This window comes from Poromitra crassiceps, assembly GCF_964638095.1.
Source record: "Poromitra crassiceps genome assembly, chromosome: 22".
Lineage (NCBI taxonomy): Eukaryota > Metazoa > Chordata > Actinopteri > Beryciformes > Melamphaidae > Poromitra > Poromitra crassiceps.
Window position 1 is genome coordinate 20,455,339 of NC_139647.1, and position 27,557 is coordinate 20,482,895.

Sequence of the window (27,557 nt, forward strand, 5' to 3'; positions counted from 1 at the left end):
TGGAGAAGGAAACACAGCGATGGGAGGTCATTCAACCCAATGTGTGTGAGCTCTGCTCTCCCGTCTGTTCTTCTCATTATGATCCTGTTGTTTTATAACCTCTTCACACACATGCTCACCCCAAACTAAACTAGCTCCAGACCTTCACCCCAGGGCAGGGAGTCATTCCCAGGTCCTGCCCCAGAGAGGGGGAGACGCAGCTGGGGTGGAAATGTCAAAATCCCCCCCACCCTCCCCATCCCCTACAAAACAAAACACCTGTCTTCTTCACTGCATCATTCATTCTCCAGGGTGAATTACACCAAACAGCAGTATTTATGAACTGGAATTCCAAGTCCATCTCAATAAGTTCAAGAGTCAACACTACATTAGTTGTAAAATAAAAACAAAAACGCATGTGATGAAAGTGCTAGTCCACGCCCGAAACATGTAATATATTATGATGTAGGCTGAATAATATAACATGATGATTAGTGTAGAATACAAATGTGTTACAAGACCACTACACCTCTTGTATTATGAATCTAAACTAGGCCTACAGAGTAGGAATTTAGCCAGGGGCAAGGGCAGAAATGCCCCCAAGAAATCTCAGATTGCCCCTAAAAACCATGATCCAGGGGCGAAAATTGCCCCCAATATTTTGATATTTTTTTATTTTCATTCAATTCATTTAATTTCCATCCTTAACTCATTGAGTGCCAGCCACTTTTGGAGAACGGACGCTCCCAGTGCCAGAGTTTCAGAGCGTTTTCAGTGATTTCTCGAGGCCCACAGAATATTGTGTGATATTACTATGTAAACACCGAACACGCACAAAGAACGATGAGACTCTCTTCTATCATCTGCAAAAAAAAGTTTATTGATCCCATTTTCCGTTCTTTAGTTATCAGCCGGAGAAGATAGGCTGTTTTGAGCAAAAAGACACTTTTCAAATTAGAAGCCGATTATTCCGCCTTTTGTGAAATGCAGCATTTCAAGCACATTCACTGAGTCTGAAGATAATATTTTCTGATGTAGTGACGTGGTGTAGTTGTGTGGTGCCTGTGTGCCCCACCCCCCTCTCCCCCCCCCCTCAGCTGCAAACTCCTCCCCACACTAACACACAGCCTAACACGCACCCAGTCTATTTTCGGAGCGCTCCGTTTTTTTGCGCCGGCTCCCAGCGCGACAAGGAAATGCCAAACCGGACTGCAGGGAAAGGTTTGGCCCTTCGGCGTCGGGTGCTGCCTTTCTGGCGGCTAATCGTGTGAAGAAACTATGCAGACAGACAGACAGAGGCAGAGGGGCTCAGTCGTGTGCTCTGGCTGCAGCATGAGCGGTTTCTCTTTGATCACGGGCGTTTTTCCTGCTGTTTTCGGACCTTCCTCTAATCTGGAGAGCACTGTCGCCACCTAATGGGTCGGTAAAATAGGTTATACACATTCAACATGCCCCAAAATTTTACAGGAGATATATTAAGCTTTGATCCACGTCCCACCGTCAAAAAACGCAATTGACGACAATCGTCGTCATTGGCACTCTACGTCACTAAAGCAATTGACGACGATTGTCGTCATTGGCACTCAATGAGTTAACACACACTCAGCACCTGCAAGCTGGTTGGCAGAAGACAACGATGAAGAACACACTCAGACAAACAGCGCTGTTGTTCACACTACACTTGAGCAACTTTATGCCCCCCAAAAATTTTGTAAATGCCCCCAGTTTTTAGACAGTGGTGGGCAAAAGTTGCCCCCAAAATATTTTTTAAAATGTCCTACACTGGGTCTACAGCGCTGGGCATTCGACCGTAATTCTCTGGACGAATGTGTTGTTGTTGCTGCGGTGCACAAAAATATATGTATGAAAATCAAAGCCGTGGTCAAACCACACTGGGAAAAAAGGAAAAGAGGAGGGAAAGGCAGTTTTGAGAAACGCTCTCTCAAAACGAACCTCCTCACCCCCGACGTCGGCATCCCCCATTCCTGAGCTCTTCCCTCGTCTCTGATGGGGTTTCCTGTGGGTCATCTCTCACCACATGAAATGCCTGTTTATGTGCTGCCCCTAAGATCTTACCACTTTCAGACAGGCACGGTTCTGGTTCTGGCTCTGGTTCCGTTCTGGAGTCTCAGAACCTTGGTGCTTTCTGGCGAACCAGCCCGCGTTCACACCAGTTTAAGCGGAACCAAAGTGGGAGGACATTATTCGGTAGTCCTCCTTCAGTTTTTTTTACTTTATTAATTATTTGGTCTGGCGTTCGAGTGAACCCAGCCTTGGCCATCTCTTCCGCAAGTTCGGCATACGACTTGCTCTTTCTTGTACTGCTTTCTAGCTTTTCTTGAAATTCGGTAGATGCCCAAATCACCACTAAACATTTGGTTTCCTCAGCAGACCACTGCAAATTATTTTTCTCCATGTTGTCACTGCCTTCTTCTCCTTCCTGCTCGTTTTCACAGCCTAGAATGAGACACGCCCACTGATGATGTCACGGTTCCCAAGGGAAAAAAAAAAAAAAAATGGTTCCACTGAGAACCAACTTTTCAGGTTCCGACCCAATTATTTTTTCAGTCTGAACGCGCCGGCCGGTTCAAATTTGGGTTCAGGAACCGGAACCGGCACGGAGCCCTGCCGGTGTGAAAGCCCTATAGCGTGTCAACTGCGTTCCGTTTCGCCCTACTTTTGGATGGGTGTGTCTCTCTGCAAGAGTTTTTGCCCTAGAAGAAGAAACCCAAGCAGCAGTGACATCACACACATGCACAGCACAAACATACATTATCTTGATTGACAAGCGAAGGAGTTGTCTTTCGTCGCCCCTCCCCCAGCTACAAAAACATATATGCACTGCCCAGCGCCCACACAAACACCCACATGCACACACACACCTTTTACTCCAAGCCAAATCCCACAGCGCCTCAGTAAAACCGGTTATACTATAAACTACACATGGCACCATACCTCCATGGAGTTGAGGTCTAAATTAAGACTCAGGAACAGAGTAAGTGTTCATATTTAAACTCTCAAAGCTATAATCTCCCAAATAAGGTGCCTCACTACACCCAATTAGACAGAGAGTTACTGTGTGTTGTTGCACCCAGCCTACTTTTGCCAACAGTTTAACTGCCTTGCCACAGAAAAACTTTCTGTCCATCGACAAAATATATGTGTGTAAAAGTTAAGGTGGAACGGGAAACTGACAGTCACCGAGAGGCACTTTGATTTCAGTTAAAATGTGTCTCTAAAATAGAAACTATTTCGTTAAAACAACACTGTGTGTTTTTGCTTTGAACATCACGAAGCACTTCAGACGTCTTGTTATTACTACAAATTTCAGACATGAAATTAAATAAATGATCTTATAAATGAATGGCTGGTCGCCCTTATTATCCAGGATGAGTTTCACTAAGAGCATCAGCAAAAAGGGCCAATAACTTTGAATGTCATAACTGCAGGCTTTCCACATGAAGCCATGAGCTGAAGTGTTGGTTGAGACAGTGTGGTTTATATATACTGTATATATATATATATATATATATATATATATATATATATATATATATATATATATACAGCATGGTCACTGAGTCCACGCCAAACATTTCCACACCATTCCAGCCAATCCGTTCGCCTGCTTCTGAAAATCAGTGCACGCGAGTGTGTGTTGTTAAGTTTTACAGGTAAAGGAATCCAGCTTTATGATCTGTTAATGATGTCTGGGCTTGTTGTGGTAGGCCCGCTGCCAGTGCCAGCTTCCTGATAGTGGCAATCTGGGTGCTGGCCAAATGGTGGGTATTCTGAAGATCACATTGTGGAGACAGACTTAAAAGAACTTGCACACAAATCTCCCATTGATCAGAGAGTGTGTGGGAGAGAGAGGATCAGAGAGTGTGTGGGAGAGAGAGAGAGAGAGAGAGAGAGAGAGAGAGAGAGGGATTCTGGCTGCACATCTCTCCGTTCCCTCCTTGACTGGAGGATCTGTCCTTGGGTTTGTGCAGCTGGATTCTGACGGGATGACAAAAGTGATCCGATTTCTGCACATTACTGAAATAATGAATAATGAATAGAGATGTCCTGACAAAAGGAAAGAAAATGGCATGTGTAACTGTGATAGGGAGGCAACGTGAACGTCACTTCCTGCTTCAGCACTGTACCAGAGATTTTCTTCCGCAATTTATTTTCCCATAGACATTTCGTAAAATGCGTATAAAAATAGTTTCACTTGGTCAAACCAAACGGTTCAGCTATATTTAGAATCGGGAGAGACCATAGAACATTTCACTCGGACCAAAACTTAAAAAAAGAAAAATTGAAAAAAAAAAATTTTTTTTTTTACGTTTTGGTCTGAGTGAAATGTTATGCGATCTCTCCCGTTTCTAAATATATCTACGGTAAACCGTTTGGTTTGAACAAGTAAAACTCATTTTATACGCACCGGTAAGACTGTCTTTCAGAGACTGTGGCATGCTCAAATTTTGAGCTAGGTCAAAGGTCGGCATAGCATTTGAAAGGAGACAACCTAAGGTTTCCAATGGGGCCAAGTGTGTCATGCTAGCTTGTCGGGAAGGGGGCTAAATAACTAAAGATTCAAAGTCAGACCAAATTTTGGCGAGGGAAAAACGGCCATCACCATTTTCCAAATGGACCCTTGACCTGTCACCTCCATATATGTGAATGGAAATGGGTTATATGTACCCACAAGCCTACCCTGTACAGACATGCCAAATTTATGCTCATCTCATGCAGTTTTGGGCAAGAACCATGCCGTTTCTTGCATGCAGTACAAATGTGTCATTTCCGCCTATTGTAAAAATGGTGTATTTGACAATTTCCCGCATACTGGGGGTTCTTAAACACTCGTGAAATTGCATAAATTGGGTATGACTGGACAGCTGAGCCAACTACTAAAGAGGGAGAAACGATAGTGAAATGAACTACTACTACCAGCCATAGTATGGAACTGGATTTCAGCTGAACAAACCTTTAGCTGGTACAACATTAGAGAAGTGCAACTGTGTGTACTGCGTCCGCAGTGACCACACGATGGCATCGCCCACTGGCTAGTGGCTAAGCATGGCTTTATTGAGTAAGATGTCTCACAAAGTGTCAGATCCTCCAGACAGGAAGTGGGTTCAAAACCCACAACGTCTGCAATGTCCAGTTGAGAAAGACTGACGAAGACAAACTTCTACAAAAGCTTGTTAGTTGCTATTACACTCCATCTGTAAGACTGCTTATAATGGGATTGAGCGGTTGAAACGGTGCTTGGTGCATTACCACTGTGACCTAGTCTCAACACCAGACCCATGAGAGTTCTTATGCTGATACACTACTGTTACTGCATGCTGCAGATCTCTCTGGGTCTGGGACACTGCTAGCTCCAAACTGCTGTTAGCCAGTGATTGGTTCCCATGAAATCCCATGAAGAACTTTACCGCCCACCTAACCTGACTCTGTTGACTTTTGAAAAATAACCACTCTCTCATTGGTGCTACAACCTGTCAGTCATTCAATTTCGACCCCTAGACCCACCCTCAAAACAGCACTGGGGGCTGCGATGTGTCACAGACTGAGACTCATTTATGTAGCATGCGGAGCGCAGCGATTCAACATGAGTCTGGGGAGAGACTACCAGTGACCTATTCCAGAGCATCTATATCAGGGGTGGGTAACTGGGGCCCGCGGGCCGCATGTGGCCCCCGACCTCACTCAGTGTGGCCCCTGGGTCAATTTAAAAACATTATTTTAGGCGGACGTTTTTTGGTTAGGTACCGTTAGACCACCAAAATCTGTGTTTTTATTTTACTGTACAACCCAGAACATGGCGCTAATGGCATTAGCATTGTCCATCCACATACTGTTTAACGTTAGCATTTGAGCTAATGCTATTGAACAAACTATATCCAGGATGCACATTGCACATGCAACATTACTAATCTGATTAATATCACATATTTGGGTGATGTACCCACTACCCCCATCAAATTGCTGTAGCGGGCTGTTTTAAAGCTAGAGCAAAGTTTCTGGTGTCATCTGAATGGAAGAATTAGTCAATTTGAATATGAAAAAATATAAATGTTGGTATAATAAACTTGGATGACCAGTCCTTTTCATCAAATTAGTAGCTATAATTGGGAGTGATGGTGTTACAGTAGTAGGCTACTGGTGGAAGTGCACGCTCACAATCTGGCCCTCTGGTAGCGAGGACATTTTTTTGTGGCCCTCTCTATCATCAAAGTTGCCCATCCCTGATCTATATCTCCGGGCCTTATTGTGATCTGCAGCAGATTGAGCGGTGCACCACCCCCACTCTTAACAATATCAACCCACCTGAGCAAACAGGGCAGGCTTGGCTTTCAAAAGGAGATGGTGGAACAAAGCAGACTGCCTGCCTGGCCTTACACTCCATTCCCCTCTTCAGTCTGACCTGACCTCCACTCTAACCCATTTCCATGCGGGAAATCCCAGAAGGGAATTCGCTTTTCTCCTAACCAATCACTAGAGACCAACAACGTACCCGCCTATAATATTAAATAATAATAAATAACATAATTAATATAATGAATCTAATCCAGTGCAGAGAAGGCAAAAAAACAACAACGTCTCCCCTTTGTATCAATGCCTTCACAGCAGAGTGTTGTTCAGATTTCAAAATAATTGGTACTTTTAACGATCGATTTAGAACAGCCTCGATAGCAGCGTCTATCTGGTCTAATAGCGGTCGCCACTATTGCTGTTGTTAGGTCTGGCGCACACTTGACAAAAGCTTGACAACGGCGTTAGTCCCGCCTTTTGCGCCATTTAATTGCCACTGATTGGCTAATCGTGAGTCCCCCTCGCTGCTCATTGGACCAATATTTTCCCCCACAATAGACCAAATCAGCGGGATGTTTACATTTACTTCCGGGTACCCCTGAGGTCCACACATTATAATGGCGGTGGACGGCACAAACTGACATGTTGAAGACAAAAACAGACAAAGAAGACAAAAATGGTTCGTCCGTGTTGTGTTGTTGTTTAATATCATTCATAACAACACTTTCACTAACGTTAGTGGAGACCAGACTAGCTAATTTACCTGTTGGACCAGACTAGAGTAGACTTGAAGCTAAATTAAATTGACCTGGCGTCAGTAGCTCTGTCTGTACCAGGCTCTTTCTCGCCGAGAAGAGCCTGGTGACGCGAGGTTACTCTGTCTGTAACGTAAAAAAACAGCGAGTTTGACAGACAAACAAACTTTATTAGCTAGCTAATACTACATAAAACAAACACAGAAGAAAGGCTAGATACGTCGGACAAGCATGTTTACCAACCGTTTAACCATTTAAATTGAAAGTAGTCGGCCGAAAACAGCGAGAGGGTTTGACAGCATTTATTTGACAACACGCACATTTAAACCTGCCGCCTTCCCCAAGTGGTACCCGGAAGTAAATTTGTTTACATGGTGACGTCACGGTGATTTGGTCTATTAGAGCCGTGTATATATAGAAGAGCCGCAACATCTCCATTCACGCCAATGGACCAGTTCCAGGAAGTAAGGTCCTGGATTAAGCAGCACTGTCGAGTTGCAGCAAAATGGACAGTTTGTGTTGTACTTTGAAAGTGTGTGTGTTTTTTAAATCAAAGTGTACATTATCAGCTTTATTTTAGCATTCAAAAGTAGCGCAAGCCTCCTTCCTGGGCTGTTCATTGGCTAATGAGTCACGCATTTTGGACCTCCGCTGAGCGACGCCACTCTCTTACTAGACTGCTCTGTTCACAACATGAGAAATGCTGTTGCGTGTCACGATGTCAGACCAGAAGCAGGCAGCTCGGTGGAGAGGGGGGTGGATCGGAAGGTCTGGCCTTCTGAGCACTTCTTAAATTCCTGACCTGTGACTCAGGTTTGAGGTAACAACACTCTGCTCAGCTCCCCACACTGAGCACTGAGCACTGAGCACTGAGCACTGAGCACTCATCACTAAGCACATTAGCAGATTTCTGAGGAGATTGCAAAAGCAGGGCATTGGCTGGGAAACTGGGGGAAATAACTTCTACTCTTTGTCATATGCTTCTCCCATAGAAAGGAAGAAGAGGGGATATGACGTGAGACTAATGATAGGTAACTACTTTACAGCTTGCATGAGTGAGAAGAACCCCCACCAAATGCCTAGCAGCTAAAACCCCTACTGCCAAGAGAGATGGATTACAACATCTAATTACCATGCAAACAATAGACTACACACCAATCCGTGAGTTAGAATCATCCACGGGACAAAGAGAGCCGAGTCTTCCCGAGTCACAGAGTGACGGACGCTCTCTCCGACACCATTGTAGACAACTGGATTTCAATGGCGAGGTGAAATATCACACCGCTCGCGTTACACAAATGCTTCGGGATATGAGAGTATTGGTGACATGCCCAATAGAGAGCCGCAGGGATGACGTATTTTTGTAGGCTGAATGCGGAAGTCCCGAACTTCCTGGTTCAACACTGTTTCTGTCTATGGGATTTTTGAATGGGTTTTTGCCGCGATGCTTCAAATAAGGTCTCTGGGCAACGCAAGATTAATCAAACGCGAACCAGAGTTCCGTCGGATAATCTTCACACATGAGGACCACTTTCATGAGTTTTGTAGCGTAAATGCGAGCCCTAGAAGTAAAATGCTCGAGCTAAGCTAATCCAGAACTACACACTGTCGCATAGGCTTCCACGTCACGTCAGCACTCAACCTGGACTGTTGTTGATGTGTGCACTGATTACCCCGGGCTGAACGGGGCTGAACCAGGTGAGGGAAAGAGAATTTCCGTGTTCGCCCTTTGAAGTGGTGACGTTATTGACGTATATATCCCCATCGACTCAAAAGTGTAGTCTCATTTAGCCGTTTGCTAGCTAGCCACCCTTTTAACGGCACATAAAAGCTTCAAAACTCATAAAAGTGGTCTTCATGTGTGAAGATGATGTTACTACTATCTGGTTCGCGTTTGATTAAGCCAGCGTTGTCCAGAGAGATTATTAGAAGCATCGCGCCAAAAACCCATTCAAAACTCCCATAGGCAAAAACTGTGTTGAACCAGGGCTGTTAGCATCGATGATTTCCGGACTCGTTACTGCGGCTCTCTATTGGCTTACTCCAAGTGATGATTCCGCGTCCATTACTTAAGTTATTGTAGCTCATCCTTTCATTCATTCATATCCAGCAAGAGACTGAGACATGATCGATTGGGTTCCACATCGCTATACATTAGAGCCCGACCGATATATCTGTCCACCGATATTATCGGCCCATATCCGATATATCGGTATCGGCCGATATGTTGGCCGATATGCCGATATTTTCTTATTTTGTCTTTTAAGTCATAGACAACATGTTGTGTATATTTGATATTTTTTCTTAATTCAAGTTATATTTTATATTTGTTCTATTTGTGTTTTTGTATTTATAGTTATTTATAATGATTAAATCCCCAGTTCAGTTGACTGTTTCATTGCATTGATGTCATTTTGGACAATAAAGCTGATTGATAAGCTGTAAAATATCCTGCCTACATTACATATCTCAAGTCATGTCAAGTCATATCTTTGTCAATTGTTTGATATTTGAGGGATCATTGCGAAAACATTGTGTAATATAATGTGTATATTTAATATAAGAATATCGGCCGATATATCGATATCGGAATTGTTTTACTCCCTAATATCCTAGTATCGGCATCAGAAATCCAGTATCGGTCAGGCTCTACTATACATGTAGCTCTTTGACAGCTTAGCTATATTCTTCTGTCACTTTTCTGGCTGACTTGATATCCGCATCAACATCCCATCCAGCACAGCCAAGTAGCCTGTAACATAGCCTAACAAAACATAACACCCTCTGGTCATGATTTATGAGAGTAATATGGAGCATTCATCCGGAATACTGTGTGCGATCCTCGCTTGTTCTGACTGGCTGTATACTAAAAGGATTGTCATTTCATCACATTTGTTAATTTAGTACAATTGTGTGCTGTCTCAAACTACACACTAGACTTTGCCGACAATGACATTATCCTTCTTGAGACTTTCAGTCACACCAAAATGCTATTGTAAAATACCCAATAAACACAACAGCAAGTATAGTCACAGGCAATAGATCACATAATACATCAACACATCTGTGACTGCATAACAACTGTGACCCATTGCTAGCATTAAATAACCAAGTCTGCTTTATGTTGCTTAGCAACTACTATACTTTGTTTAGCTACTTTTCAGGAACTATATTGCTTGGCGGAAGAATAACATTTAATTAATTTGCTCATAACAATAAATTATGTAGGCTACTGAATATTTGCGTGTTACTTTTTAATACGATGGATTATTATGGCCGCCGCCGTCTTATTTCCACATTCTTATTCCAACAACTGATTCCAGCGGTATCTGGGGCATTTAGAGCTGGAATTAAATTGAACAAATCAAACCTTGTGCTTCTTGGTGGACTTAAGTGGTTCTCACTTAGCTGGGCTGGTATATTGACGTCGAGCAACAGGTGGTGATAACTTGAACGACACGTCCCACAGGATTCCTTACACATAATTAATGGATGGACCATATAATGTACAAAAAAAGCGATTATTAACAAACTGTCTTCGTTCTTATAAAGAAACGAGTTTTCAAAGTTGGCTACAGCGGTATGGTATGGGTTTGTCCTGTGTTCGCCAAACTGTCAACAACACAATGAAGGAAAAGGACAACTTTACTTTACCTATTTCGGATTGCAGGCTATTCGGAATCGGCAGAAAGTCCCACTGCTCCAGCGATCCACTGAATGTGCAACCATTATAGCTTGCTAAGAGGGTGTTCTTCTACTCACGGTCCTTCTGACGATAAATAAATAGGCTTATAATTTCAGGTGAGGCACACAAGCGAACAGAACAGACTGAGTTCTGCAGCACCGGCTGGCTCCATGGTCCATCTACTCTGAAGAAGTAGGCTACAACTTTGTCGTCCAGTTCAATCCTACCAGCCCCAGTGTGAAGCCAGCCAGAATAAATAAAACAGGACTTCCGACCAATTCTTTCAAAATAAAATCCAATCGTCTACTTTTGGGTCATGCTAAGTTCAAACGTGGAATATTTCAATATTAATTGAATAGCCTTATAGCCATAGTGAGTAAACATGTTACAAATGAGGAATAGACCCCAAATAGCAAAAATGTGAAGCAGACAGTAGTAGACAATGTGCTTTAGGTTTGCTGGAGAGGGACAGAGGGGCAGAGGGACAGAGGGGACAGAGGGGTCTTCACCATAGGGTCTTCGCCATACCGTTGGCTGAGGTTCTTTGGAGACGGCAGGACATCTTATGTGGCTCATTTAATTAAGCTAGTTCGAAATGCTTCCATGTCCCACAACTCCTTCCAAGAGAACCACTTCTCAGCTCCCTCCCATCTCATCCACTGCCCTTGCTTTGCTTGAGAAACGGCCTTTGCGCACCTCACTGCCTGCTGTTGCCCGCGCACCTCCTCGACCATGAGGCCTCGTCGCTGAGATGGAGTTGTACCAGGATGGTTTGCTCTCTCCAAGGGAGAAGAGCTCCCTTGTACATGGCCAATGACCCTGTTTGCCTGTTGTGTAGTTGCTAACGGGGTCCACTTCCCAGTTGCCAGAGTGGGAGCAATTTGGGCTACACACGGGTCAGGGGATTCTGTCGGCATCATCTCCAGACTCCAGCCTTACTTTGGTGCACTTGAACTCCTCTGAAAGACTGGAGATGGGATGTTCCAGGATGCCCTTTTCCATAGAGTGCTATGTTGCTAAGGCACCTGGGGAGACCTATAGCCGGCGGCTTTAGCTCAGGAGGTAGAGCGGGTCGGCCAATGACGCAAGGGTTGGCGGTTCGATCCCCGCTCCCTCCCAGCTGCTGTCGCTGTGTCCTTGGGCAAGACACTTAACCCTCCTTGCTCCCGATGGTGTGTAGGCACCCTGCGTGGCAGCCTGCCGCCATCGGTGTATGAATGGGTGAATGTAGACTATCTACTGATTGTAAAGCGCTTGGATAAAAGCGCTATATAAATGCAGGCCATTTACCATTTACTATAGCCACCTTCTGGCGAATGAGCTGACCATCCTCTCAAGCTTGTCGACCTCTGAGATTGGGGGCTCGTGGATGGTCAATGGCCACATCCCCGGGGGAGGAGAGCAGAGCACCAGAGCTTCAACCTGCCAGGGAGCAAGGACCTGCTGCCAATACTCTCAAGGCCGCAGGTGGTGTCCTCCTGCCTAAGCTGGTCCACTTGGTCCATATCCTTGAGGGTTGCATCATACCAGCGTCCCAGGCTGTTGACTCGCTTCTCTGTCACCGTTGGTATGGGCTCACCACCACCAACGTGGAAGCATTGATCTGACAGCTTCCCCTTGATGATTGATATGCTCTGACCTGGACTTGCTCGGCTTTATCTTCATCCAGGCCCACTCCATGTTCTCCTGCAGCTTCTCAGCAGTCACATGGTGCATGCATGCCTTGGGTGTGGTGAGTGTGGTCATATCATCCAGGAATGCCCTGACCACCCACCGTGATCCTTGGATGATTACCTCCATGATGAAGGCGAGCGGGGAGGGGATACTCTTTCTTCCACCCCTGGGTACAAAGCTTTTTGTTTGACCATGTATCTCTTATTTTGAACGAAATGCCGCAGCACTTCCTGTATTGTTCTGACTAACTCTGGTTAGCTTGACACCTGTTTCTCAGCGCTGCTGCTGAAAGGGAAACAAAAGCAAAGCCCTACGGGGCTCTGGCAAAGCCTACATCAACTTTCACGTCACGTGTCCTATCTGGGAACCTCTTATAGGTCACCCTTCAATAGGCATGTGTGCAGAGCAATCTACAGTAGGCAATGCAAACTTTAAAAAAAAGTTTTGTAAACATTGAGAGCAGTGATCATCTGTAGCTGTTTGTGAAGGCCTTTTGAAATGGATTAAATAAGTGCAGTAATTTGGATTCTAAAGATCTCCCCCCCCCCTAACAATAGCCAATAGCTGAATAATATCTCCTTAGCATCATCAGGTGAAGAAATGTAGCCTGTAAGGATTTTTATTTAATTTTGTATTCCCCCCCATGTTGCTCAGCCAGGTAAGCTAGTCAGTCAAATTCCTGATATTCTTTGTGGTTCAATTGAAACGCCTAATAATCACTCAGGAGTGGAAAGAAAAATCTCACTCAGGTTGAGGCACTTATTTGGTTGAAAAACAATGTTATTAGGTCTCTCTCATTTCCCATGAGTTTGAACTGAGTAGCCTATAATTTTCAATGCTGTACAATATTTTGTGTAAACACTATTATTGTATACTGTATTACCTGTGGAACACTCTCCCCATCCACATCCGTCAAGCAAACACCCTACCATCTTTCAAACAGGCCCTCAAGACCCAGCCTGGGTAACCCCAGCCTCCACCTGACCTCTATGTGCTATCAGTCATGTAGCGTGACTGATAGCACATAGAGGTCACGTGGAGGCTGGGTTTACCCAGGCTACTCAAGACCCACCTCTTCAAACTCACCTTCACCTGTGCTAACCCCATTATTCATATTCAATTTATTTTTACTACTACAAATGTACTTATTAAATGATTTTATTCTGTGTGTAAAGCGACTTTGAGTATCTAGAAAAGCGCTAGGCCTATATAAGTTGAATGTATTATTATTATTATTAACCTTATCAGCCCTCTTGCCATACATCCTCTGCCAGGTGAAGTCCCAGTTTTTAACACATTTGAAAGAAATGCCATGCAGACATTAGGGATCTCTGCATTTGCCTAAGTTTCCACTATAGAGACCACAGTAGACTAGCTGTTTGAAATCAAATGTCATGGATAAACATGCCTTCAGTACATTTTTTTATTGATAATTACACGTTTATGATTGTGATTTCATTTCATTTGAGCATTGTATGCTCAAACATTTGTCAAAAATGTGTGTGTGTGTGTATGTGTACACACATAATATGTGTGTGTGTGTGTGTGTGTGTGTGTGTGTCTTGTGGACTTGCCTGTGGGGCAGGCTATTTTTAGGCTGCCACTGGCTCCAAAACCGCCCTCTCTCTCTCTGCCGGACGTGTTCTGGCCGACCAATGGTGGAACTTCATCACTCACTCACTCCTCAGAGTCTCAGAGTCAGCAACATTCGCATAGAGCTGTTGCTGTCGCTGATAGTCGCTGACCAGCTAAAAATATATAAATAATATATCGATGAAGAATATGCCACGTACCAGCATGCTTCAAAACCTCGACCATAATCCCTCTCCCTAAAAAGGCAAGGCCCTCGGCACTCAGACCCATCGCTCTGACCTCTGTGGTCATGAAGTCCTTTGAGCGCCTTGTCCTGTCCTACCTCAAATCCATCACAGACCCACTCCTGGACCCCCTACAGTTCGCCTACAGAGCCAACAGGTCTGTAGACGATGCAATAAACATGGCCCTCCACCACATCCTCACACACCTGGACAATGCAGGAACCTATTCGTTGACTTCAGCTCGGCGTTTGACACGATCCTCCCAGCCCTGCTACAGGAGAAACTCTCCCAGCTGGGCGTGCCCGACCCCATCTGCAGATGGACCACAGACTTCCTGACTGACAGGAAGCAGCACGTGAGGCTGGGTAAGCACATCGCTGACTTTCGGTCCATCAGCACCGGCGCTGCCCAGGGCGGTGTCCTCTCTCCCTACTTCTTCGGTCTGTACACCAACAGCTGCACCTCCAGTCACCAGTCCGTCAAGCTCCTGAAGTTCGCAGACGATACCACCCTCATAGGGCTCATCACAGACGGAGATGAGGCGGAATACAGACAGGAAGTTGACCATCTGGTGACTTGGTGCAGTCAAAACAACCTGGTGTTAAATGCTCAAAAAACAATGGAGATGATTGTGGATTACAGGAAGCACAAAGCCCCACCTTCCCCCATCACCCTGGGTGACTCCCCAGTCAACACTGTGGAATCCTTCCGCTTCCTGGGGACCATCATCAGCCAGGACCTAAAATGGGAGCTGAACATCAGTTGAGTCCATCCTCACCTCCTCCATTACCGTCTGGTATGCTGCTGCCACTCTCAAAGACATCAACAGACTTCAGCGCATCAGCCGCTGCGCTGAGAGGATAATCGGATGCAACCTGCCATCCCACCAGGACCTGCATGAAGCCAGGACACTGAAGCGGTCTTGCAAGATCATGGCCGACCCCTCCCACCCTGGCCACAAACTCTTTAAGACACTCCCCCACGGCAAGAGACTGAGGTCTGCCAAGACCAGAACCACCCGCCACAAGACCAGCTTCTTCCCAACCGCCATCAGCCTCACCAACAAGGCCCAGAAACCCCTTCCACCAAGGACCTCACCAACAATGCCCCCCCCCCCCCACACACACAAACTCACTACCTCCTCCTAAACTCAACTGAACCCCCCCCCCATAAAACTGGAACTCATACTGTATCTAATTTAATGCCTGTCTAACTGGGACTGGTAAATTGATGTAAATTCCCTGCACATTAATGCCTATTTAACTTAGCCTGTAAATTTCATGTACATTCAATGTAAACTCTTATCTAACTCTGACTGTAAATTCATGTAAATCCACTGCCTATTTAACGTATATTTAACTCAGTCTGTAAATCTCATGTAAATCCATCGTAAATTCATATTTATCATCCACAGAACACTTCACCACTCATGTACATATTGTATATATTGATTTGATTTGATTGCACTTGCAACCTTGTCTTTAGATTGTCTTTAGTTATCTTCCTACTTCTTATCTCTGTATATTGATGTGACCGCTACGCTGCATACAGACACTAAGACAAATTCCTCGTATGTAACTTGCATACTGTGGCAATAAAAGTGATTCTGATTCTGATATCAAATATAGAGCCAAACTACAATGATCTATGTTAAGAAAAAGTAAAGATGTAGCCATGTTGGTTTATTTCAGATATTTTAGCCAGACCAGGTCTAGTTTCACAGACCACTTTGAAGGTGCAATATATCAAATTTCGCTTTTTTTGTTTGTTTTCTTTTTAGTGATTTTTTTTTTTATATATATATAAAAATGATCAGTGTTCCAACAGTAATTAACCTTCATTCATGTCTCAAACGATGCCGTGCTGGGTCGTTGAATTTGAAGGAACTGGGCCTGGAAAGTCCTTGAATCTGGGTGTGGGAACCCTGATGCGAGTTCACCACTTGATGGCAATACGTACAACAAAGATAATAGACTTATATAACGCCATACAGCAGTACAAAGTTCACCCAAGCAAGCTACAGCAGAAGGCACAAACCCTATGTATTAGTCTGACATAGGTTACTGAGGATTTGAGACGAGGTAGCCTAATCCACAACAGGGATAATGTTATGGTAACAAGTGGTGTTAAATGCACTTGAAAAATCAAAAAGAAAGAAAGAAATACATTCGAACAGAACTACCTGCTGTCTCTATAACTATATATCTATAATTATGCTGCTGCTGTGTAACGCATGTAAAGCAATGCATTAACACCAACTCTCTTCCTATAGGCAAGCTGTAGTGTAGAGGTTCTTTCTAGGGAAAAGGGACAACACAAGTGTTTTTCCACAGCATTGGTATTTTGGACACAGAGAAAAGTGGTGGTTTCTCTGAGGTAAAGCTGTGCACACTCAGTGGGAAAATCATGCTCATCAAAGAATGAATTTGCCTCATTTGCAGTGCCAGTTAGCCTCCCTCCTGAAGGGCCACTGTGGTGCAGTGGTACAGTCTGGTGGGCCAGTGATGAGCTTCAGACTATTCCACACTGTCCTGCTACTGGTCCCGTACCTTCTCCTCTGACATTGATACTCAGTCTTTCCCTGTCTGATAACACTTTTCTATCTGTGTGCCACTTTAATCTTACCCTTATTCCAGCTGTCCATTTTTTTCTATTAATAGCACCAATGTTTATTATAAAAAGATTTAATTGTTTTGCAAGGAATCACAGTATCAACACAGAAACTGATATAGTTACACACACACTGTCCTCATCATTGCCCCAATGCCCCCATAGAATATAGTCCAGTCGGTTTAACACCCTTTCAACTTCTCACAGGCCTCATGCGACCACACCTGCACAGATTTAGTAGTTTGTTTAGTTTAGTTTATTTCGGTCAATTTCACAAGTACAGCTCAATACAGTTGTGATTAAAGAAAAGCAAGAAAACAAAATAAGAGAACAAACAGTGATTGCTGGTTGGGTGTTATACAAGCCTGAAAAGACCGAAAAGGAGTAGGCTGAAGCAAACGCTTATAGCGCCTACCCTTTTTACATTCATTTTTTTTATTATTATTATTATTATTATTACTATCATTATTTTCTTTTTTCTTGATATATAATATTGATAATATTGATAGTAATGATAATAACAATAACAATGAGTACTAAGCAAAATACAGGTATTCTATATACACAAGAATTGTACTTACAGAGTCAAATACACAAACTAGGTTTCTATATATCTATGAATGTATATATATATTCTATATGTATATATTATATATTATATATTCTATATGTATATATATATATATATATATATTCTATATATCTATGAATTATATGTTTAAATATAATAATGTAATATAATATAAATATCAATCTTGAGTTTTATATCTGTTAATAATCTGATTTTTTAACATTTTTTTAAATTTGTAGATTGTTTTACACATTTTTATTTCATTTTCTAGTCCATTCCATAGATTAACTCCTTTAACTGTTATACATCTTTGCATTGCATTTGTTCTGGTTTTTGTTCTTGTAGTTGTAAACATGCAGATTCCTCTTAGATTATAAGTGCTTTCTCTGGTTCTGAACAACCTCTGGATGCATTCTGGGAGCTCTTTGTTTTGGATTTTGTACATGAATTGTGCCGTTTGAAAGTCCACCAAGTCTCTGAATTTGAGGGCATGTGAATGTATGAATAATTTATTTGATGGTTCGTTATAATCAGCTCTGTTTATGATTCTTATGGCTCTCTTCTGTTGTATAAAAATTGGATTTGTGTTTGTTTTATAGGTGTTTCCCCAGACCTCCACACAGTAGGTCATATAGGGGACTATAAGAGAGAGGTACAGTGTATGTAGTGAGTTGGAGTCAAGGATATGTTTCGTTTTGTGGAGTATTGCAATGGATTTTGAGATTTTAGTTTTTACATGTAATATATGTGATTTCCAGTTTAGTTTATGGTCTGTTATTACTCCCAGGAATTTATTTTCATTTACTCTTTCTAATGTTACGTTATCTATCATGATTTGGATGTGGTTATTGATTTTACTATTGCTGAATATTATGAATTTGGTTTTGTTTAAATTTAGTGACAGCTTGTTAATGTCGAACCATCGTTTTAGAGTTTGTAGCTCAGTCTCCACTGTATCCAAAAGTTGTTCAAGATTGCTACTGGAACAAAAAAGATTTGTGTCGTCTGCAAACAAAACACAATTCAGCAGCTTAGACACTTTGCAAATATCATTTATATATAAAATAAATAATTTTGGTCCCAGAACGGAACCCTGTGGTACTCCACATGTGACCCTCTTCAGGTTGGATTTTTCATTATTTATTTGTACATACTGGAGTCTATTTTCAAGATAGTTTTTAAGCCATATGCTAGCTGCCCCTCTGATGCCATACCGTTCCAGTTTTTTTATTAATAATTTGTGGTCAATTGTGTCAAATGCTTTTTTTAGATCTATGAATACTCCTATGGTGTGTTGTTTATTGTCTGTTGCTGTGGATATGTCTTCAATGAGTTTCATTACTGCCATTGATGTTGATCGGTTAGTTCTGAAGCCATATTGGTTGTCACTTAGTAAGCTGTGTTTTTCTATGAAATGATCCAGTCTACTAACAAAGAGTTTTTCTAAGATCTTAGAGAATTGAGGAAGGAGATAAATTGGTCTGTAGTTTGAGAATAAACTACAGACAGAAATAGTAGTGGCATTTCAGGCAAGCAGTTTTGGCTGTATTTTCATATAAAGTACCACTTTTCATTTTGCTTGTGTGATCTTGCATTGGTGTGGCCTTCAGTGAGATGAATTACAAATATCTAATTTCTCCAGCAGAGGGCGTTCCAGGACCACGTAGAGATTCTGCAAAGTCACACACACACAGATAGCACAAGATGGTGCTGTTGTTTGTTTACATAGTAACATGAATGGAGCAATAAGCTGCTTAATAGGCCATTATGTGTCGCTGCCTCCCCCCTGCCCCCCAAGTTATTATCAAATATAAATTATTGCACCAATTATCACCAAATACGCATATGATCTGATTTAAAAACATACTTTGTGGCCTACCATAACAGTCGAAGAGAGTAATAATTATGATTGACAAGTTGACATTTGTTATCAGTTTGTTTATATTGTACAATCCCTGTTGAACAAACTTTTAAATCACAATACAGTCTCATGCTTCCTCTCTGAGTTCTAGACTTGACATTGATGCAGGGAGGACCTGGCAAGAACAGGGTGAGCTACGCAACACAGCAAATTAAACTGGATTGCTATGGAAGGAATTAAAAAGTTGATTGACATATGAGGGTCAACCCCCCCCCTCCCTCCCCCCCTAGTGTGATGCAATGATTATATATGTAAATGGCATTGGCCCCGCCCCGACCAGACAGAACAAGATTTGGCCAGCTTAATCCTGAGTGAGGTTGCTTACTTCTAAATCTCACACGTGTGTAACAATGAATGCCAGCGCTTGAGCAATAGAGAGAGAGAGAGAAACTCAGTGGTGTTGACAGTGAGCAAGCACCCAGAGGCACACGTTGCCTTTTACATAAACATAATGATTTCCTGAGTCAAATGAAGTTGATTTTGAGGTATTACATTGGAATGCGCTAGTCCTAATTCAGATGAGCCACGACTAGACTGGTTATACCCGTAAACCAAGGCTGTAGTGGAGGCTAAACCCACACAAACTAACACACAAAATCAAAATAAAACAATCATATATGACCTGTGAAACATTCTAAGCAGAAATGATGACAAACCATCATAGTTAAAGTAGACAGCAGTTACAGGACACAGAGGCGTATGAATATTGCCCATAGATTCATCTCTCTTCTTAATTTGAACCAGAGACAGAGGTCATTCAAAGACTACTATAATTGTGTTCCTGGAAAGAAAGTGGGCTGACCTGTTTTGGTCTGTGCATGTGTGTTCCTCCTGGGAGTAGAAGCCTCTAGGAATGCGACAGCATGGAGGGTAAACTGTTATAAGCTTTTATGAATCAACATAGGCTTTGAAATCTTGCATGTTCATAACCAAAGGCTCAGATCGAGGCCTATAGTCTCACACCGCACATTATGATGCACATGATATTTGAGATGAGATGCAATTTTCAGTAACACAAAGCATATTGACCTGCATTATCATACATCAAGGTATATATATATAATGTTTATGAGTTTAATTATCACAATGCACACATGCAAATGTGTCCCTTATTAAACCTTATAATGATCACTAGCAACAACACTTCAAGTAAAGTATTAAGTTACCAGATTTGAATTTTACATTGAACAAAGGCCACTTAGAAACAGTGAAGAATCCTATATGCACTCCAAGATTAAATGACATGACTTTTGCCATATTAAGAGCAATTCAAAGTCAGAACATTTCAAACAACGTGCATTATGTATTTCTATTTGGATTAGAAGGGATCTCGGAGAGATACAGCGACGAGGAGAGGACAGTGTTGCTGGGTAGAGCCTCGAACGCCCTTCGAAAATGCCTCGCTGAATGACTTTATAGGTTGTCTACTGTCTCTACTACACACCAAATCCAGTATTTTTCCATCAAGTAGCGCGCTGGGTCACGTGACAACAGAGCGAGCGAGCGAGAGAGGGAGAGAGAGAGAGAGAGAGAAAAAAACGCTGTCATGTTTGCATCCTCAATGACAGCGGCTGCGGTGCGCACTTTCTCAAATGAGTTAAACCGGGATAATGCTGCTAGATCCCACTATGGCCCTGATGACATTTTATAGCTCTGATATCCGCCCGTACACTTTATTATTATTATTATTCCCCAATCTGGACACAAATTCTCCTTCAGGTCGTTTTTCTAACTCCGTGCGCTCATGATCATGTAACCACTCCCACTCGTGGCTGGTGGAAAATTACCAGCTTACAAGCAACAGGCAAGCGGCTGGTAACTGTGCTGTGTTATATATTATGACCATTCAGAAAGAATGAAAAACGATCGTTTCCGCAAATATGACATTGAAAAGTCGCAGCACACACACTGAAGTGACATGAGACTTGATAGAATAGAATGCATAAAACGCGATGACTTTATAACCGTGGTTTATTAACTGTGCGTTGAATAATATTATAAAGCATTGACATAAATGGCGAAAATGCACGCTTGCACTATGAATGCGATATAGCAATGAAATAGTAGTGGCGGCTGGGCTATTTGACGTTATGATAAGTGGAGTCATCAGAGAAGTCCATTCTTGCAATGGGAGTCTGCCCTCTTTTTCTCCACGGGCGGAGTAGTCGCGTGGGCGCTTGAGCGAATTGAAATAAACTGACAGCCGAATCATCCAATAGAACAGGAACTAGGAAGTCTCCAGCAGAGATCCCGCCAATCACAGGGCGATGGGGGCGGGAACCCAGTCCAAACTTTCCGCGGCGCCATCGGCTGAAAACTAAACCGAGATGGAATCTCCCAGTCTGAACCGGTTTCAACCGGTTACGAGTGAGTTGCTTGAGAGAGGAGAGGAGGCGCAGGCACACCATCTCCATACCGCCCCGCTGCAAAATTATTTAAGTAAAGAATTAAATTTGTGAATCAAGGTTTATTTTGATTCGTAAAATGTATCGGAGTGACATATTCCAGATCTTGCCGTGATTGTAATTTTGGAATCCACAACATCAGTGGCTCTTATCAGCCAGACATCACTCATTGCTGGAATTGGAGATTATAGTCAACGTTGCAGAGATAGGAAATCTTTTTCCAATCTACAGTGATACAGAATTACAACTGCATTTTGTTGCTTCTTTGGCAAACGCCACTCTTTTTTTTCCCAGTCAGAGCGTCCGACTTTAGGTAGGTAACTGGGTTGCAGTGCAAACCAACCATGCTATGACGTTCATTCCTTGGGTTTACCTTTGTACGGGGTTAAAAGTATTTTAGTTTGTCTATGATGTGATGCGGTCTTTCATTATGTCAGTGCTTCTGCAAAATATAATCTAGAATGCAATGGATAGCATCAGTGTCATACCCGAATAGCTACTGATAGCTCGCGCTAGCTGTAGTAGCATTTAGCTCAATGGTAACACATTGCACTTTTAAGGATTAACGTTAGCTGTTTAGAGAAGGTGCTGTAACTTAACGTAATGCGTAAGTCCTCGAGGTTGCGTCTTCTAATCACGGCAATGCATAAGAATAACAAATCCAACCGTGTTTTGATGAAGCCCGTGCCTCTCCCACCACGGCAACATCACTCGTGTGCGTGATGTGAGCAGCGGATGTCAAGTTGGTGTTGCTAGGTACTTTAGCACTAGCCAGTAGCCAACGGCAACTTTCTGTGCGGAATATGCGTCTGTGGAGTAGCATCCATCCGGCTAAGTTAAGTTTGAGAGGGGAACTCCTTTATGTAACCAATTTCATGGATAACTGAATTAAACATAAAAGCGACAACTCTGACTTGAAAATGTTGTTAGATGTAACGTTAGCGTTATTGACATTATGATATGATTACAAATACAATTGTTTTAAAGTGGTGTCTGCGCGCCTTCCGCCCATCGCCTCCTTGGGTTGTGGGAGTGGTTGGAGCGTTGCCTTGTTGTCAAGGTGATGTTCTAAACCAGCAAGAACCGAGAGTGTGAAGTGGTTTCTAAGCATAGTTGTGAATAGCATAGCGTGTCAATGGGGAAAAGCTATTTGGTAACAAGCTATTGTAGCTATTGGTGAAGTATGCATGTTGTTTACGTTAGTTAAAGTACGCTGTTGTGTCAACACAGCGATGCCCATTCATTGTTTCAGTTTACACATCCACCGTTAGCAGCAGTGCTGCACACTGTGGTCAGTCTGGAGGAGTGAGCTCTTGTCACTTGCAGATGTAAACAACGTGACGTCGCCTAGTATATCCCGCTGGCACGTGGCTTGGTTAACGTTCTTATTATGATCACGGATAGTGCTTTTAATAGAAGCCAGTGGCTCATACGGGTTGTCTGTGCTAAACCTGTCTGCTTATTATAGGCTACATTTGAAACTACTGTACCTTCACTGTGCATCTATCTATCTATCTATCTATCTATCTATCTATCTATCTATCTATCTATCTATCTATCTATAAAAGGGGCAATGTTTGTTCTCTGTTTCAATTTTTGCCCACTGATAGTGATGTCATAAATCACTGATGTCATAAATCACTGATGACATCAGTGATGTCACTTGAGCAATTGTGCATTGTGACATCACTGATGATGTCATAGGCATTGTGACATCATCAGTGATGTCATAAGAGCAGGTGAGCCCGCACAGCGGCAGTGATGTCATAAGAGCAAGTGAGCCCGCACAGCGGTCGAGCTGCACAGCGGCCAAGCTGCATAATGCAACCTGCAGGGCGAGCCTAGGAATTGAGTGCGCGAGATACCTAGTAGTATATAAGCTTGTTTAATGGAGAAAGATGTCTTTGGCTTCATTGATGATATACTTACTTTTGCTATTCAGGTGCTGCTGAGTTTTGGCCAGTATGGCGGCATGGTATGATCTAAAGCTTGATCAACAATAACATCAAAGTTTAGCTGGGCTTTCTCTAAACATGATGACAGTGGCAGTATAGTATACTGATCCCAACCACACAGGGGAGATAATTCTCAAGACTCAAGAAGTCAAGAAAATGAATTGCTAATTTATCTCTGCTGCAGGAGTCCCAGGTTCATCTCCTGACTCCTGATGCAGGCCACTGTATCGGCCATTTGCTGCCAAATTGTGCAATATAGCACAGCATAACAGAACCACTGACACAGCTTTCTTTTCCTTTTTTTTTTACACTTTTTGAACCGTGTTGTTGGGCTTGTGACAACACAAGCATAACCAATTAGAATGAGTGTTGTTGGTGGGGGGCGGGGCGTAGGGAATGTTTGTAACATGGTCAGCTGTTTGGAATTGTTTCTAAACACACGGTTCACATGACTTTGCCCGTTTGAATATGTGCTATGCTCTCACAACTGCCCTCCCTCCCTGTGCTTGCAGAGCTCTATGCCAGCAATTATGACAATGTTAGCAGACCATGCAGCACAGCAGCTGCTGGACTTCAACCAGAAACTGGATATCAACCTGCTGGATAATGTGGTGAACTGTCTATATCATGGGGTGGGACCACAGGTAACTAGTGAAGCAGATTAAAAAAAATCACAAGATTATAACATTAGTACATTGTGATTAGGGATGCACCGATATTAAAATATTGGCCGATACGATAACCGATATATTGCTGTTATGGCCGATAACCGATATTTACCGATGTCAATGTGATCTGTATAAAAACACATTTAATATCTTGCACATAGTGAAAAACACATGTAAACATAAACACTGTGAATTAAAAAAGTAAAGCATTTCTTTATTCCCAAAACATTTGGAAAAGAACATAAATCACAGATTGTTTCCTCTCAATGTGACAATTTTGTTTGATACCGATAACCGATATTAACATTGTAACATCGGCCGATACCGATATGATTGCCGATATATCGTGCATCCCTAATTGTGATATAAGTGTAAAAGTAGCCTATATTTACTTTCAACCAAGATATTTGTCAGACATTTTCCCTTCCATGCTTCAAGTCTACTTTTAACCCATCACCTGACCTAAACAGGTTGTATTATGCTTTTTCCTGTTCAACCTGTGAAACAAATCTGTTTGAGATAACTCGTGTTATGATTTGGTGCTATATACAAATTCACACAATATTTGGCTATTTTGTTTAGTGATTGACATAGCAGCACAGACTAAACCAGACAGTTGACTAGGGGTGAGCCCAAATAGTCAACGATTCGCTAGAAGGAGCCTCATTCGACTGCCAATCTCACAGTCGAATACTCACAAAATGTGGTTATGAAATAAAGATCATTCCATTCTGACTACATTATACGGGGGTGCTGAATGTCTGATTTTAGTATCAGCCTATTAATACCGTAAAACAAAGTCACAATTCAACACTCATGCAAATGGATTTTCTGATTGCTAGATAGTCTTATAATAAAAGAAGAGTCAAATATTTCTTATTGAACAGCCAAATCCGATTCACAATTCTGAGTCGGGGACAGCCCTACAATAGACTTTATCCCTTTCCCACCCATAAAATGCATGTCACGTTCTCTCTACACGCACGGCTCCTTTAGGGACCGTCTATATTTTGTGTTGTTTGCCTTCAAATTAAGTGCCGCTCTTTTCCCGCATTACAGCAAAGAATGGCACAAGAGGTGCTGACACACTTGAAGGAGCACCCAGACGCCTGGACGAGAGTGGACACCATACTGGAGTTCTCCCAGAACATGAACACCAAAGTAAGCTAGCTCCAAGTCCAGATAGCATTGGTGCAAAGACATCTCTGTGCTTTGAGGAAGAGCTGTATGCTATCACCAACTAAAACAAAAAACACACACAAAACCAAACGACGACACTAAATCATGGTATGGTTTGCTGAGAACGTCTCGATGCAAAAATGCCATTTGGTGGATGTTGTTCTTGAACGCACCCAATACAGTACTGCGAGTGCTGCGTGCACATTGCGAGCGCACATGGCCCCAGTGAACACCTCAGTCCTGGTGGTGCTAGTGCTACACTCTACCCCCTTGAGCTGCTGCGCAGGACCTCTTTCATTTAGCTAGAATAAATTCTACTGGATGTGAACTTATCAGAGAGACGGTGGACTTTGCCCGTTAACTCCCCGGTGTTGTTGATAGTTTCTCTTCCAAATAGGCCCTGCTTAAGGTTCTGTCCTGTTGGGTCTGGATGGAAACGTATTCCTTCAATCTCACCCGTCCTCTCTTAAACCTACCGATCCCCATCGGTTACATCGAAATCGGGGGCCATGTTTGAGATTTAAAAATGAGGTCAAAATAACGGCCTCGGCCTCCAGTCTCCCGCTCCTTTCATCCGTTGTCCTCAATGTAGGGTCCTCTGTCCCCCACTGTCTGCAGTTAAATGTTCACGATGCCCCTCCCCTGCACCGATATAGTCAACCCCCGTGATTCAGTCTTCAATAGCAGTCAGGGATTCTCATAACTTTATTAACAAAGCAAAGAAAATGACTTATTTAAGCTGATGAATCGTCATCCTGTGTCCTAGTATAATAATGTACCATCACGGAAAGTGACACTGTAGATGTATTTCAATATGAAATGATGAAAAGCGCAGTGCATCTAATACTTCCTCAAAGCGATGGTGACATTTGCCTTTCATTTTTTTTTTTTGCTTGCCTGTACGATTTGCTCTTAACACTGACATTCATTATCACTAATGTCTGAGTTGATCTATCAACAGCGTTTGTCATACGTTCAAATTAATATCAAAAAGGCAGCAATGAGAGAGCGTTAGAGGAAGAGAGGAAAACGGAAGGTAAACGACACGCCTTGAATTCTGCATTGATCTTGTTTCATTTTGTTTTTTTTAATTAAAAAGTGCATCATTCTAAAGCACATGGATCATAAATAATAACATTTGGCTTTTTTTTCTTCCTTTAATCATCTCAGTAATGGTAAACACATCTGAAGGAAATGTCATGAATTCAAGCTGTGACTATTTTTTTGATATTAATCATAATATTCCATTATGTTTATGGCTTGTAATAGGAAGAAAAGGGGTGTGTCATCCTGTGTGCCCCTTGACACAGCTAGGCTTTGACGGCAGGCCTCCACAAGGTCTACCCTTTTTTAAATTCCCTTTGACTGAATTCTGTTCATCCCGTTTTCTATTGCATCTGTTTTGGTTGGACAGACAGAGGGGAGGGCGCAGGCTGCAGTCAGGAGGAGAGACTCTTATTTCACCTGTAGGGATCATGGCTCCGCCCCCCTCCCTCCTCCTTTTTTTGATTACAGTGCATCTCTTCCTCCTCCCCTATTCCTCCTCTCCGTTCCGTACCAAACTTCAGCAGCCGAGACTTTTTTTTTATTAACGATGCGCTTTTGGCAACGCAGAAACGAGGCTTTTTTTTTTTGGGCGATTCTCCCGCTTGACAGCTCCTCTCTTTCTATACTCCTCTTGTGGTGTTTTTCGTGCACTGCGCGCTACAAGTGACACCTGTTATCAGTGTGCAGACAGGTTGCCAGTTAAGGGATTTCACCTTTTAATCTTCCCAGCATCCGTCGCCTAGCAACCCCCTCCGCTTCAATAACATCCTCTAATGCATCTCATTCATTGTTTTTCCAGAATGATTCTACTCTTGAATCGATGATCCCTACAGCTGAAATACAGTCAGTTGAAGTAACCAGTAGATCAGTACACTAACTTAAAAAATATATATCTATATATATATATCTATATATTGTTATTATGCTTGACTATAGAGAGCACTCAACATTTAATATAGGACTCTACCTGTGGTTGGTCTTG

At 42.7% G+C, this 27,557-nt stretch overlaps 2 protein-coding genes across 2 annotated transcripts in view; one reads left to right on the top strand and one right to left on the bottom strand.

The window, feature by feature from the left end:
• The window catches only part of LOC310796467 (ras and Rab interactor 2-like), a 71,350-nt gene extending 60,518 nt beyond the window's left edge, over positions 1-10,832 (bottom strand). Inside the window, 1 exon segment of the mRNA XM_083658653.1 lies at positions 10,698-10,832. The gene's annotated coding sequence lies outside the window, so the exon portion shown is untranslated.
• Positions 10,833-24,196: 13,364 nt separating this feature from the next.
• Positions 24,197-27,557, top strand: part of xpo1b (exportin 1 b) — a 30,772-nt gene continuing 27,411 nt past the window's right edge. The window contains exons 1-2 of the mRNA XM_083657973.1: positions 24,197-24,325; positions 25,409-25,510. Coding sequence (XP_083514099.1) covers positions 24,200-24,325; positions 25,409-25,510 — 228 coding nt within the window. The 5' untranslated portion in view covers positions 24,197-24,199. The remainder of the gene's footprint in view (positions 24,326-25,408; positions 25,511-27,557) is intronic.